Raw genomic sequence first — 15,436 nt, 5'->3', positions numbered from 1 at the left:
GGATGGCGGCCGGGCCCGCGCGCGCTCCCGCGACCGCGCGCCCCCCGCGGCGCCGTCCGGCTCGGCAGCGCCCCCCGGCGGGGCAGCGCGCGCACGGCGCCGCCGCCGGGCCCGTCCGCTCCGCGCGGCTGCCGCACCAGGCCCGGCCCGAGGACCGAGACACAAAATGGCGGCCGCCCCGCGGAGTCACGTGACCCCCTTTGTGGCTTTCGGGGCCCCGCGGAGGGGCCGGCGGCGGCCGCGGGGCACGAGCGGGGGGCGAGGGGGCCGTGAGGGAGCTCCGGGAGAGGGTGCGGGGAGGGACGGCCGGGCCCGGCGCCTTCCCGCCCCGGGTGTCCCCCCCCTCCCGGCGGGCGGGGAGAGCGGGGAGAAGATGGCGGCCATTTTGTGCTTGCGCAGAGGCGAAGGTGGGGGCCCGGGTGCGGGGGGGATGGTGGGACCCGGCCGAGTGGTGGGGGGGGGGGGGGTCTCACGTACCGACTCCTCTTCCTTCTCCATGCCCGTGGGCATCTGCGGCACGGCCCGGTTAATGGAGGCATATTCGGCCAAGTCAGGCAGGTCCTCGCAGCGGAAGACGGGCAGCGGCTTGGACGCATCCAGCGCCCGGGCCCGGAACGACAGTTTGCTCATGTTAGGCGGCGATGGCGGCTCCGGCTGGGAAGGGGGGGGCGACAGCAAGCGCGCTCCGAGCTGAGAGCCGGACCCCGCCGAGCGATCTCATGGAGGGACCGAGGCTCCCCCGGCGGGGCGGGGCGCACTCCGACACGGGGCCCGGCGGCGCCCGCTGGCGCGGCTGGGCTGGGCGCTGGCTCCGCTCCTCCGCCGCTCCGGTTCCGCTCAATACGCCACGGCCAACATGGCGGACATTAAACCTCGACTGGCCGCCTCTTTCAGCCAACCCCAGCGCCACAGCCATTCCCACACTGCATCGCGCAGGGCGCGGGCACGGCGCCGCCCGGGGGGAGCGCGCGCGGCGCGGGCACGGCGGCGCGGAGTCGGGAGCGCGGGACGCTGCGAGCGGCCCGAGCGGGCTCGGGAGCGCGGGAAGGCTCGGAGCCGCCGGAGAGACGGATCGGGGCACCGGGATCGGGGGCGCGGTGGGGAGCAAAGGGATTTTAATGGGCGTTTGCGGCACCGCGCTGCCCGCCGGCCCCCGTGCCGTGCCGCGGAGCCGCGCTCCGCTCCCGCCGTGGTGAGGAAGTTGGGGCAGCCCCCAGCCCCTCACCCCGCGGGAAACACCCCCTGGAGCTGCGCCTGACCATGACAGCTCTGGGAAACCGGGGCGAGAGGGGCGGGGAGGTGCCAGCCCCGAGCTTTCCGGCCTCTCGGGGGCCAGACCGCGGGACGGCGGCACCGGGCTCTGCATTCACCCCGAGCCGGGAGGGCTGCGGCGCCCCACGAGCGGCGGGGCCCGGCCGCGGGGCCGCCCCGGAGCGCCCCTCGCCTCAGGGCCCGGCCGCGGCCCCGCAGCCCCGCCCGGCGCCGAACTGAGTGCGCGGCCGCTAAATAAAGGGGGAACGCGGGCACCTGCCCGAAAACGGTGAAGAACCGTAAGAACCGGGCACCTCCACAACGGCATTTCCACCCCATTTCTTTGAGGTTTTCAGAAACTTAGTCCGGCAGCAAAGTGCAGACACGTGAACTGGTTTAAGCCTTGCGCGGACTTCAGTTATTATCAGTGAGTGACCCGCTGAAGCGAGCTCACCCCAGGCAATGGGCAGAACCCACTTGAGCGTGTCTGATTAGGGAAACTCGTTTACATCTCAGTGAGTCGATTAAACTGATGCAGTGTTCGGCTCTAGGAAGGGATGGGAAATGCCGGGTTCCCCGGTGCCGGGGCTCTCCGCACAAGCCGCCCCGGGGCGGTCCCAGCGCGGCCGCGGAACGCCGGGCCCGGCTCAGCAGCTCTGCCTGCTCGGGTGTGTTCCTGCACCAGGTTATGGGTAATTCTGGCTCTGGAGGAAAACCCATCTTATCGAAGTTAAGCTTATTTTCATTTTAAATGCGAGATAGTTGTGCGTTGACTGAATTTAAGCGTCCCTCCACTTTTAATGCAAAATACTCTAGTTTTTACTGTCACACGAGAATCGGTAGACAGGACTTCGTTCTTTATCACATACTACTCTTGGGAAACAGAACTTTCAGAAATACGCCATAGATATAACAAAAAAACCCCAAACAAACAAAAAAAACCCTTAGTTTGCTTAGCAATTTTAGAAATCATCTCTATAATAGAAACAAAAGCCATTTTATAAATCGCATCACCTCTTTAATAATAATAATAATAATACCACCATCCCGAGCCTTAAGCCACTACTAGACACTAGATGAAATATTACTGGACGGAGTTCTTAACAGAGGATTCAAGCAAAATATTTGCATGACTGTTTGGGAAACCAAAACCCTTTAGGTTTCCCAAAAATTTTAAAGTGCAACATATTTGGCTTCATAACTTCTCTGGGATGCTAAATTCTACCTGTACTGCAAACGGGTAATGCAGTGGAAGACAGCTGCTAGGGAGAATGAGACTTTTTTTAAAGGAAGGCTTGTTTGTTGGGTGTTTTTTGGGTTTTTTTTTTTAAGAGAGTGGCGTGAACTAAGGAGTATCATTGTATTCATTTGTATTTCAGTAGTTACATCAGAACCAAATGTTTAAACATGCATATTGCTTTTTACTCTAATTCTAAAGCTTAAAACACACACTAGTTAGAAATATAATCCTAAAATAAATTCCCCATATAACATCTACACCCTTTTCCACAAATACTGAATAATTTAGTTTATCCAATTAGCAGACAGATAAGGTGCTGAAAAAAACCCCCACAAAAATCACAATATGCCATCAAACATTAGCTTTGACTTAAAAAATTAAATGAAAATGAAACACTTGGCAGCTAAGCAAAAAAAAAAAAAAAGCCATTAAATATAACCCTCCACTTATACTGATGAAAGGAAAACAATACATAATGAACATTATGAAAGCAAAGTATTGAAAATATCCTGAACTATAAAGGAAGAACAATCAAGTTCAAACTTATCCTTAACTGACCTTTGCATTTCCAACCCTGCCACAGGCTTGAGAAAAGTGCAGAGCAAGCAGAATGGACAATAACGTTTGGATACAAAGAGGTCAGTGCATTAAGAAAAAGTTTTGGCCTCAAACTCTTGGACTCATCAACTTTTAATGTTTTGCCAATCAAAGAGATTATGTTTAAATATTTTGTAGCAGAAGATGATTAATCCTCATAATTAATTTGCTAGTAAGATGGAAAGTATGATAATTGAAAATAATGTAACATCAGCCCTGATGCCTGTTCTGTAAAAGATGGTGACAGGAAAAGGTATAGAACTTAACCAGACGGCTATTACCATTTTATCTTCCTTTTGGTTAGAAAATGCAGGTATATTTTAGGGGTTTTTTTTCCCATTTTGTAGCTTTTACCAAAATGTACATTTTACATCTGTAGATATCAGTGCTGCACTATGACAGTCGCTGATGAAGAATTGATATGTTTTGTATAGTGACCAAAATACTCCTTACAAGCTCTCAGTGAAAGATCAGTAAGTATAAATTAATTTGTTGAACCTAAATGCTATGTGTTTATTTTAAAAGCTGAACTATAAGGTAAAGTAACTGAAATATAATGAAAAGACACTTAGAATTGCTATCATTATTGGTTTTTAAGCTGTTGAAAAAAATTGGGGCATTTCTTTAAGGCTTTATCTTTTTTATCTCAAAAGAACAAGCTTAACTAAAGTGAAAGCACTTTGTGTATCAGCTATGCAGCTGGTAAATATAACCATTTCAAAATACATTCAAAAGTACTAAATTCAGACTGAGCATTATGGGCAAAGATACAACTTGATCCATGCACCTACAGACAGGGGTTGAGGTCTCTTGTGCTCTCATCTAACTTGGGTTTGTGAAGACCAAAAACATAACTTCTATTTTGGTTTGCAAGTCCTGTGTACTGTTTGACAAGTTTTTACAAATTTGGGGATTTATTTAGTTTTATGGCTTAGAACCTCCCTGAGTTCAAGAAAAAATTCCAGTAATTTATTTAAGCATGAATTATAGCCTTTTGCACCTAAGTTTAATATTGCATCCCATTCTAGTAGCAATCATCACAAAAGTACTACACATGATGTGCATATATGTTAAGTCACATCATTTTTGTTGCCTTTTGGCCTCAAGCTTTTTTTTTTTGTTTTGTTTTTTGTTTGTTTGTTTGTGTTTGTTTGTATGTTGTATTACACTAAACTATACACTGACTTTTGTATCCATAAATATTTGCAATTTTTTTTTTTTTTTCCACTGTGACTACCTTACACCCTGCTTCTAATAACTCTTCATTTATTTATACAGCAATTTTGTTGAGCAGGTTTTATTTTTTCAATGTTTTTTTTTTTCAATACTCAAAAGTTGAGTCCAGCATCCTCAGGAAAACTAAGCTGATCCTCAAACAGATATATCATGGAACCATATCCAAAAGAGAAGGAAAAGCCACTAGCCAGCAATTCTCTTACTGAGAAGAGACAAAGATAAGAGAGGAAGAGCAAAAGCTATTGCCAGATAGCAATACTCTACTTTTCCAGCAGAGATACCTAATCTCTTAGAGGTGGTGGAGGCAGTTGTTCATAGGAGGACTAAGAAGACTTCAAAAGGAATTAATGACTAAGGATTATTATTTTACAGACTCATCATTGTCCCAACATCACCTAAATAGATAAGAAAGAAAATGGTAAAACAAGCTCTATCTGAAAGCATAAAGGATTTGATGGAGGTTTTTTAATATTGTCAGAAAAGAATCAGTTTCCTTTATATAGCTTGTTTGGGAGACTTAAGTTTTTATGTCTAGGGAAAACACACTATAGGGGAAGCAGTTATTCTCTCAGATACAGTGGTGGTAAAAAGATAAAATTATGCTGAGACTCTTTTGTCTTGAAATACATCTTTCCCTGTTTAAGTTTTAATGGGCTCAGAACAGGTATCCTAGGAATTGAAACAGTTAATAGTGATTTATGATTTTCTCCTTCATGTTTTCATTCTTTAACATATATCCCCTCTAAAATACTATGCACCTCAAATACACCTCAAATTCTTGATGTAGTAATTTCACAAATTAATCTTTTAGGATTAAGTAGTAAGATAAAAGAGAACAAAACAAAATCCAAAAAAGTCTGATTTTATGCTCTGGGTTTTTTTTTTTTTTATCTTTATGCAAAACATTTTGTGTTCAGACATACAAAACAATAATACTAAAATTGCAATTTATTAGGTAATCACAATTTGAGCAGGGTGGACTGGTTACCACCTCTGACTTAGGCATGGACTTCTACAAACATCAGATTATAACACATGAATAATCTCTGAGTCAAGTAAATTTAGTCATATGATCCTGTATTATTTCTAGTAGAAGAACCAGCAGAAGGGCAAAACCCTTATGCTTTTCCTGCAAAAAAACCCTAACACAAACAACAAAAAGCCCAAGCAAATAAACAAAAAAGCAAGCAAACCCACAACCAAATTAAAAAAGAAAACAAAACAAACAACATCCAATCACATAAGAAAGCCCTATCTTTTCCTGCCCACACAATTGCTAACTCATCAATCAAAGAGCTAATGATGTCTAATTTTGATATTCTGCATAGTATAAGTGGAAAGCTAAAGAAGAAAAACAGAAGTAGAGAAAGTATATCTGTACACAGGTCTGCACACTGTCCCAAATGCTTCAACTGACCATTAAGCCAGAAACAACAACAAGAAAACCCACCAGAAACACACACACAGCACCACTGTGCTGACAGTGCTCACACCCCAGCATGGGATAAAGGGGTAAACTGGGGACGGGCTCTGTGCCTTCTCATGACTTCAGAAACTTGACTTCTACTCTAGTAGTTGCCTGGCTCTACATAAATGCAAATAAAATAGCAAATTCAGTTCAATAGTAAGACCTGAATGTTTTACTATTACATGCTCGAACTTTTTAGATTTTTACCTTACACTTACTTCCAAGAGAGAAATCCTGTCTTGAAAGTCAATTTATGGAAAATCATTTCAGGTGCTTCAGGGCTTCTGGTTAGTATGATCGAGTATTTTCAAACTTCAGGATTACCTTGTTGATATCAAATAATGTGGAGTTAAGTTAATGTGGAGTTACTATATAAAGCCAAATGCTTTAATTTGCAGTTCCTGAATCACAATGAAAGTAGGTTACTTGCTTCCCTCACACAATTGAGGAAAACAGCGACTTATACCTAGATATGAATTAACTTGGCTTCAGGAATCTTTTGGTACAGGAAAGTACATTTGCATCTTGGAATGAAGAGGCATTTCCTAACATGTATGTTTAATTTTTTTTATTTTATTTTAATGTTAGTGGGATGTACCTACATACCTACAGTGTGAGTGAACTCTGAATTTCATCAAATTAATGGGAATTACATCAATTTACATCAAATTAATAGGAATGTGTTATTAAGTACGTTACAGGGGCTATACCATCCTTACTTAACATAAATACATTTCTCCAAAGAAATGAAAAAAACACAAATAACTCAGCTTTTGGATTTCTAAAGCTTGTTATTAGCTTGCAAGAACACAAGTATTCTTTCAATTTTAGAAATGTATTTTTTACACACTGCAGTTTGATTTATACTAAATTAAGCATGAGTGAGTGTTATAAAAATATTGCTTGTCTTCTGGGATACAAATAATCATGATCATATTGATAACTGAATGTTTATACATACACTTAAGAAAGCATAAATTAATAACGCTGCATTAGTGGGAAAAAAAGGCCTCATGAATTAAGTTTGACTGTAAATATCCAGCAGAGGAGGCTAGTTCTGAATATAAAACTGATCAGATGAGACTGTTTTGAGATATCCTTATCTATGTATCTTTAAATGATAGCAGATGCTTAAAAATGCAAAACTCTGATAGGGTTAACAGGAAGAAAATGCAATTTCTGAGGTTTTTCAACATTTAGAGAATGCAAACAACTTGTGGGAGATGGGGAGATCTTGAGGGAAGCGTTTCGGTTTAGATACAAACATGAAGTTGCTGTGAGAAGAAAAATAGAGAAATCACGTTACATTATTTTCTCTGTCACTAATGTAGGTGGGATATGGAAACCAGAGGTGCTGTGATATCACCGGCATTTTCTTCTCACATCCCCTGTGAAATGCCCAAATCTGCTTTAAGGGCAACCTGAGAAACAGAGCCAAATGGAAAGTGGTTTTCTCAAATCATTCAGGTTACAAGCAGGTAAGACTTTAACCCCCTCGTCCATCTCCAACAAAGACACTCCATTCCCATTGTCTTATTGTGCAGTGTTTCAGTTTTATGGCTGTTCTGACATTCTGCTCCTCTGACCACGGGAACACAACAGACCCCTGTCACTAACACTGGGCTTAATGTGCACCAGCCTGCTACTGGTCACACGTGCCAAGTCTGCTGAGCTTTTGATTTATAAGCAGCTCAAGAAGAGTGTTAGCATAAATGAGACACAACCTAATGAAAAAAAATTCAAGGGAAAATATGAAAGATGGGAAGGAAAACAGTTTCTCACATTAAAGTAGCTCATCTGAAAGTCTGCTTGACTAGACCTTCCAAATCCCACAGTTTCCCACAACACCCAATTTTTAACTTGTATATTGATTCAGAGATGATGACAGAAAGCAGAAGACTTTCTTAAGGAATCTTCATTCATTATGTGCTTATAGATGAGCATGAGCTAAACAGAAGTGTCTATGCAGAGTTATCAGAAGTGTTTTTCCCCCTCTGCTAGCCAGCATGATTTCTCCTTAAAAGATGCTGATTACAGCACTTCTCTTGAATTGTGAGTACGCAATCGCTTTGTCTAAAGACATCAATATGTTTTGCCTTGTGTAGATACCTTTAAGACCATCAGAAATAACACAGCTGCTCTGCATTATAACCTTTAAAATTAACTTTTCTTGAGAAAAAAAAAATTACTAAATCCAGCCAGAAAACACACCTTGTCTACCCCAGCATTACAGATGAAAATCTATCAGGTGAAAGGACCCTTTCACCTAAAGTTATCCTTTTAGTCAACAGGTTATGGCAGCACCAAGATTCTTTAGTAAATAGAAAGGGATGCCCTGAAATCCCCAGATCTGAGTCACCTGATTTTTAAGTCTCTTTGAACAAACATGGAAAGCTCACTCTTATTTGTGTTAATGAATATTCCAGATGCACACCTGTGTGAGGCCAAAGGTCTTGCTTCCATTTAGTCGTTTTCCCAAGGCTCTGAAGAGGAGTGAGGATTAAGAGCTAACTTGTCATTACCTAACTCATGCACAGGTCAGTATTAGCAAACTCACAGGCATGGGATATCTCTGATTAAGTGAGAGCATTCACATCTGAACTAGTCACAGGAGGCAGGTGGAGACTTGATCAGGGTACTCAATTAAATTTAAGATACAGTTCTTATCACAGCAAACTTCCAAAATCTGGTTGTGTTTGTTTGTTTGTTTGTTTGTTTGTTGTTCTAGCTGTTGTTGGGGTCCTTTTGTCATTTTTAAAGCTGTAACTTGATCTGTTTCCACTGAGGATTACAGATTTAACAATACACATCTAAAGGCAGTTGAAAGAAGTTCTACTTGAATTTGTACAATACAGGGATTCTGATTCATTCAGATGCCCAACTTAGTGTAAATCCAGGGATATGCAAGTTAACACCACTTTACAGGCCCATTTCCCAGATCTCTAACCCAAGGAAAAACCAAAACAGAACCTGACAAAAGGAAGACTGCTCTGGGAGGAACAAATCTGCTCACTGTTCCCTGGAATTCCTACATTTTACATTCAGACATTATTGACTAATATCCATGAGGCAATCTTGGGAGCAGGGATGTGATCAAACCCCAACTTTTCTCTTTTCTTCTGAAATCCAGTGCTCAATGCATTGTAAAATCTAACTTGTCCTTTTCCCTTTCCTTAGCAAAAGTGATCCAGGTTCTGCTCAACAACAGAAGATGGTGAGTCAGCATCCCCCATTTTCAGTCATTTGCTCCAATTTGGAATTCCCATGGACTACATTTAGAGCTCGTTATTTTTACTGGTGCTCAAGCAATAGACATTACATCTGTAACTATTTTCTATTGTATGGTGTTGGATAGCTCTGAGCAACTATCCATTTACTATCCAGGAGCTCCACAACATCATCTCAACTCACTGCACGAGTAGTGAAGACTAGGACTCACAGATTATTTGGTAGTTCCCATCTCTCTGTTGTTTTGAGAGAATAATTTTTAGCAAATGTGCTGACTTTTTAGGCACTGCAATACCTTCTGACCACCAACTTCAGGCTCTAGCTACTATTAGTAGAGAATTGATGAACAAACCTTCCTATCAAGGAAGTTTATAGTATTGGTATTATCTTGCTCCTAGACAGCCCAGTGATTCCAATAAACTGGAAATGTGACTTAGTAAAGGACCTGAAGGACCACAGGACCTGAAGCCACTGGTGTGTGGTCATATCTGTCCAAGGCATATTTTGGTGCTCACAACAGCAACACAGCAATTATATTTCAAAGCACTGTATATTTACTAAAAAATATTTACTAAACAATTTAAAATCTAGGATTGTCTCTTCACTGCAACATGAATTATCTTCTTGTGCAATTTGCTAGGAGAGGAAAAATATGAAGAATGCTAAAAGGTAGAAGGATGTGCTAGCTATAGCAGTTCCTCTGGCATATAGGAGTTAGAGCAGATAATTTCATAACACTGAAAGGTCATGCAAATATCAGTCTGGAAGAGGTGTGGAAAGACTTAACTTTGTAAATGATGAGTCTGAAGCAGGCATGTAAGATACTGTCCTTATTTCACAGCTGGGAAACAGGTGATCCTTGAAGTAAGTTTTGAACTAATTATTCATTGCTATAAGTTGATGCTGACAAGTATGATGTGGAGAAATACAGCTAGAAAAGTTATGAAATAAGAAAGGTGAGAAACAAGATTATGTCACAAGGTGTCCAACGTAAAGATAGCCTCTCCACCTTTGAAACCTTGTTGAATCAAGGACACAATGAATACTTTAGAACCCTCAAGAGATAACAGACATGAGTCCCATACATCAAGGTATGTTAACAGCATAGGAAACTGGAGGGCACAACATATGAGTGAATGAAGCAGGGGGTATAGCTTTTGTTTGAATTGAGCCTCAAACAATGTTCTTCTACACCAACCCACTTCTGAGGAACTGTTTGCATGGTATTTTGGTTAACTTTGGAAGCTGATTATATCTGTCTGGGATGTACACATCTTGCACTAACTACTATTGACAATTTTAGACAGCCATTTTTACTGTGACTCTTACTTGAGTACATAATACTAGTAATATTAGTAAGAGGAATCTCATGAAAGCACAAAGAACATTTTGGTCAGTCAGGTTGAATTAAGCTCTTGAAAAAGACTGGTTTATAATGCAATGCCATTCTTCAAATAGTTTTAAGCCAAGAGACCCAAATACCTTTCAAAGGTGTCTGGACTCTGTATAGACTTTCTGGGTAAAGGGAAAAGAAAGATACATTAGTTTTGGCACCTTAGAAATGGAGGTATATGTAAGGGAGAAAATTAAGAAACTCACAAAAAAAAATTCTTATGCTTTAGGTCCTGGAATTCCACATACTGGTATTTCAGAAGAAGCAGCTGGAGAAAACACAATAAAGATTGAACCACCTCAGAGAAATGACCCTTCTAGCCATTTCTGCAGAAGATGCAGGAGGTAAATCAGTTGCTATGTAGCTTTGAGATGATGCAAAATCTTAAACACTTCTACTCCTTATTGGCAACACAATGGCTCAAAAAGGAAGGAGGAGATAAGTGTGAAAACCACTGAAGATCAGCATTTCGCTCTTCTCATCTTATGTTTTGATAAGAGTAAAACCAGACACTTTAATCAGATGCAGCTTCAAAGCTGCAAAACCACAACCAGAGTTAAAGAGTAGCCTCAGTTGAATGGGAGAGAGGGGAGCAAGTGTGAAGCAAGTTTCCATTCAGATTTCATGTTCTTGCTGACTTCACTGAACTCAAACTGACTCTGAGCAGCAAGATCACAACAGTCAGTTTGTTCAAGGCCTGCATGCACAGGCTGCAACCACAAGAAATCATCGCTTTCATGGTGCAGGATGATAAGAAGAGCATTAAAATACCTTTAGTAAGCACCTCAGTTTATCATTTGCTCAGTACTGTTGTCCATGGATGAGCACACCGAACATTGGTCTAAACGATGTCAAAAAAGAAAACCTGCATCAGAATTAAACAACCCAGTGATTCTCTAAGATTGATAATTATTGCAATAGATTTGACAACTGGCACTACTTCTATTGACATAAACTGTGCCCAAAATGTCCTAGTGATCAGGTCTCAGGAATGGAAATGGAGGATGGCCAAAATTCACACTTTTTAAGAGTGTTTATGTCTTGATATTTGTTCTTAAGATCTAAGAGTTGTACCAAGACACCAAAGAAGTAATGATCATACTGCACTGTCATAGGCCACCAGGTATCTGCTCCAGCCAAGAATTCATAAAAACAGATCTTGTCTGACAGAGCAGAGATGATAAAAGCTGGCTGCTCTCTTGGATATATGTTTATTACTGGCAGAAGGTTGCAAGATGTATTTTACCTAAGACAGAAGCAAAATTTACCTTCCTTTAAAAAAGGATAACCAATAAGACACCATTACAGAGATCTACTGAAGCTGCATATCAGTTTCCATAAAACCAATTAACTTAATGAGCAAACTCTTAGAATCAAAATCTAAATGCATTTTTTAAGATTTAAATGTTCATGAGAAGTTTAGAGACTGTTTCAAACTGCTTAGTATTTGTCAAATTTATTCTTTGAAAATACTGAAGACATTGAAATGTAAAATATATGCAAAGGCCTCTAAAATTATCAGCTTTTATCACTCCAAAATAACAGGCACATCGATTCCTTAAAAATGTGTTAAATTTAATGTCAAATTTGTTCCTGAACCTGTTGAGTTTCCAATATATGCTCTGATCATGGGCTTGACTATGTCTTCCCACCCATCTTAGAACATTAATCACTTCTGTTTTCTTACACCTAATATGGATGTTAGCAGAAAGCCTTCTAATCCTTTTGCATTTAGAACCGAGGTGATCTGTAGGTTGTAACAAAAGAAAACAACACACATTAACATATATCTATTTATAAAGACATGTAAAATGCATGCTCCACTTAGCAAGAGGAAAGAAAAAACCCACCCACCTGAGGTGAATCCTCTTACAATCTGAAGGACTACATTAGGTTTTCCTACTTTTCAACCCTACCTTCATAGACAACCCAAACTCCTATAGACCTCATCAGGAGATTTGCATATGCAAGCACTCGAGCAAGGGGGACCTTAGGGCTTGAGAACCAGCCGTGGATGGAACCTTTAACTTCACAACAAGCAAACAATGGACTAGTTGCACAATAAGTGTGTGCCAAAGCCTTCCATATTGGCTGCAAAAAATCATCTAAAAACCTTTCATCTGCAGCCACTGTAAAATCATTTTGGGGGTGGGACCGAAAATCTCATCACTGAGGAAAACTGGACTTTAGGTACAGGATTGGAAAAAAAAATTAAGGATCTGCTTCATTACACAAACCAGCGAAAGGGTGAGGTCATGCCTCTGCCGGGCCATAGTTCATGCGACACTACAATTTTCTAGAGATACAATTACATCGTCATTCTAACTAATTTGCGGTTACTTTTGATACAGAGAAAAAGAAACGATACAATAGATCAACCCCTGCCCCACCTTTCTCCCCCCGGCCCCCTCCCCCTTTAGAGCCAGGGACACGAATTGTTTCGGAGCCCCATAGCGCCACCAGCACAGAGCAATGCAAAACAAAAAAGATCTCCCACCGGGTGAAAAAAAAAAAAAAAAAAAAAAAAAAAAAAAAAAAAAAAAAAAAAAAAAAAAAAAGCGCCTAGAAAAATGCCAAAAATTACAAAATGTCTCCCAAATGTACCTTCTTGGAAGAAAAAGATCAAACAAACCACTCAGCACACCAGCCCCCACCCCCCGAAAAAAAAAAAGAACAAATAACCAAACACCAAGACATGTAAGTGAAGTGTGTGGAAACAAGAACCTTTATATAACTAATGCTTTAAGCTAATTATCACAAGAACTGGAATTTGTAAATAAAAAGGTCACTGTTTAGTAAAAGACATAACTTAATATAAACCCTCTTATGTTCATCTCCACCTTCACCATACCAAGGGCAGTTTTCCCCCTTACTTTAGACCAAAGTAATCCATCAAGAGCCATCACAAATGGCATTGTAAACTCTTTTTAGCTACCATCAGACCATACAGCAGCAACATAATATGCTTCTTCATACACGAGAGCTGCATTATATTTATATAGACAGTCACATATTTGGTCCTGGACCCGTTTAATACTCGGTAAAGAATTCCCCCCTGCCCCCCCCCGCCCCAACGAAAAAACAGAACCAAAAAAAAACCCCAAGTCCATCTGGAAAATATTTGAGTTCTTATACTCCTAAACTGAAGTTAAATTGTTTTTAATCTTCGCGTGTATAAAATTTTAAAGAGGAAACAAAACTGACTTCAGTAATTGTCGCTATTAAGGAGACACCGTTGGGTGGGATTCACTGAGATCAAAGCTATGAAAAATACAAGACTACGTTTTGTTCATCAATACAACGAAAATCCTCCACAGCACTAATACATGCCAAAAACCCGCAGAAACGAATATTTTTGGTTAAAACCACAAACTTACCTTCGAAGAAGGCAGCCCTTGCAAAAGGGCTGTAACAATATGGACTGCATACTCGCTCTCCTACAACCAGCCACCTCCATGCTGCAAAGGGCTTCCCGAACATCCTTAAAATATTTCGCAAATGCAGAAAGTGAGACTTTTCTTTCTATTTTTTTTCTTCTTTTTTTTTTTTTTTTCTTTCTTTTTTCTTTTTTTTTTTTTTTTCCCCTCCTCTCTCTCTTCTTTCCTCCCCCTCCCCGTCACCCAGGCTCTCTGGGCGAGGAAGGAGGCGGCTTCCCGAGGGTCGGCGGGCGATGCCGGCGGCGGCCGCAGCCGGGGCGGGGGACCCGGTGCCGCCGGGGTCACAACTTTGCCGGGGCCGGCGTTGGCTCGATGGGCTCCGCGGGCAGCGGCGCCCCCGCCCGCCCCTCGCTCCCCCCGCCGCCGCCGCCTGGAAAAATGCAGTGTGCCATTTTACACCCGCCTCTGGAGCACACAGGACCAAAGTCTAGCGCTGGTTTTCGGTGACACTGCAAAACTACGGCTCGCCCCGCGCAATCCCACGCCTCATCCACCCCTCGAGAGAGCAGCTGCCTCTTGAGAATTAATAAAGAAAGACAGTTGGAGAAAATAATTCCAAGACTTCGCCGTTTTCCCTCCGTCCCTCCCCCCGCCCCCGCCCCCACTCCGAGCCCCGCAGCAAGTTTGTGCCGCCCGGCGCATCCCTCGGCCTCCCCCCGCGGCACCCCCGCCCCGCCGGGCTCCGGCAGCCTCGCAGCATCCGAAAGAGCCAGTCATGCCTGAAACAAAATCCATGATTCCTGGAAAGTGCGGAGGCTCGAATCCCAACAATTACTCAATTTACTTACAATTATAAATACCTACCTTATGAAAGAACTAAATTAACACTAAATTCAACAGATACATCCGTTACGGCAGGAATAGTTTTTCCATAAATACTGTTTTAAAAACCCCTCCTTATACTGACTGACAGAATTCTACCATGCTGCCCACAAACAAAATGGCTGTGGCACCGAGTTTTTTGGTTCCTCCCACTGTGCCTCCCCCTGGCCTCCAGGAAGTGGTAGAAATCCAAAATAAAATCCGCACGAAAAGTACAATACATCAGCCAAACTCCGCACGGCACCGCCAGACAGCATCGGGAGGGAAGCACATTCACCAACATTGTAGTTTCTTGAGGATTTTTATTGTTTTTAAAAGGGCATCAATCACTGGGAATTTACATCACTGTGTAATTTGAACTTCCTGCTTTACATATTTATAAGGTCTTTCACCTATCTTGGCAGGCTTTCAAATTAAGTGGGTTGGGAAATTTGATGCTGAGGCTCTAGTTTGTGAGCTGAGTCAGGTAGTGCTTGCTGGAGCTGGGCTCGGAAAAGGCGAGCAAATTCTAACACCTTTCCTGTTCAGTGCAAAATAAAATAATCCCCTTAACATATGACAGTTTCGTAAGTGAGCATGTAAGCACCGAGATGAGATCCCCTGGAATGAGGATTCTCAGCAGAAACTGAAATTTAGGCCTCTTGCACATAAATACACGCTTTGTAATATTTGTAATTTTGCATTTGTGGTTCACAGCAGTCTGCCTGAATCACGATCTCTGTGGAAATAATCTTGGATTTTCTCTTATTACGACCTGCGTTTCA

General features: G+C 42.3%; 2 protein-coding genes across 10 annotated transcripts in view; one reads left to right on the top strand and one right to left on the bottom strand.

Moving 5' to 3' along the window:
- EPC1 (enhancer of polycomb homolog 1) overlaps positions 1 to 14,813 on the bottom strand; it is a 65,414-nt gene extending 50,601 nt beyond the window's left edge. For 2 of the 7 annotated variants that reach the window (XR_014590453.1, XM_083864414.1), the window contains exon 1: positions 478 to 1,068. Coding sequence is in view for 4 of the 7 variants with exons in the window: in XM_083864414.1 (XP_083720540.1) it covers positions 478 to 630 (153 nt within the window). In the remaining 3 variants the exon portion in view is untranslated. Of the gene's footprint in view, positions 1 to 477; positions 1,069 to 13,790; positions 13,895 to 14,654 lie in introns of those variants that run through there. The other 5 variants (XR_014590454.1, XM_083864416.1, XM_083864418.1 and 2 more) reach the window with 4 other exon arrangements.
- Positions 283 to 14,403, top strand: LOC310911188 (uncharacterized protein). 3 transcript variants are annotated; one of them, XM_083864495.1, is made up of 7 exons: positions 283 to 407; positions 3,075 to 3,129; positions 3,468 to 3,561; positions 7,124 to 7,270; positions 8,219 to 8,329; positions 8,970 to 9,006; positions 14,038 to 14,403. In XM_083864495.1, exons 5-7 carry the CDS (start codon positions 8,322 to 8,324, stop codon positions 14,368 to 14,370), a joined length of 378 nt encoding a protein of 125 aa, XP_083720621.1. In that variant the 5' UTR covers positions 283 to 407; positions 3,075 to 3,129; positions 3,468 to 3,561; positions 7,124 to 7,270; positions 8,219 to 8,321; the 3' UTR covers positions 14,371 to 14,403. The 3 variants fall into 3 exon arrangements, with proteins under 3 accessions (XP_083720621.1, XP_083720623.1, XP_083720622.1); XM_083864496.1 differs by lacking the exon at positions 283 to 407 and adding an exon at positions 467 to 554; XM_083864497.1 differs by lacking the exon at positions 3,075 to 3,129 and having other exon boundaries at positions 352 to 407.
- Positions 14,814 to 15,436: the final 623 nt, after the last annotated feature.

Source organism: Zosterops lateralis (assembly GCF_965231275.1).
Source record: "Zosterops lateralis genome assembly, chromosome: 1".
NCBI classification, from domain to species: domain Eukaryota; kingdom Metazoa; phylum Chordata; class Aves; order Passeriformes; family Zosteropidae; genus Zosterops; species Zosterops lateralis.
This window is presented reverse-complemented; position numbering and strand designations above follow the sequence as displayed.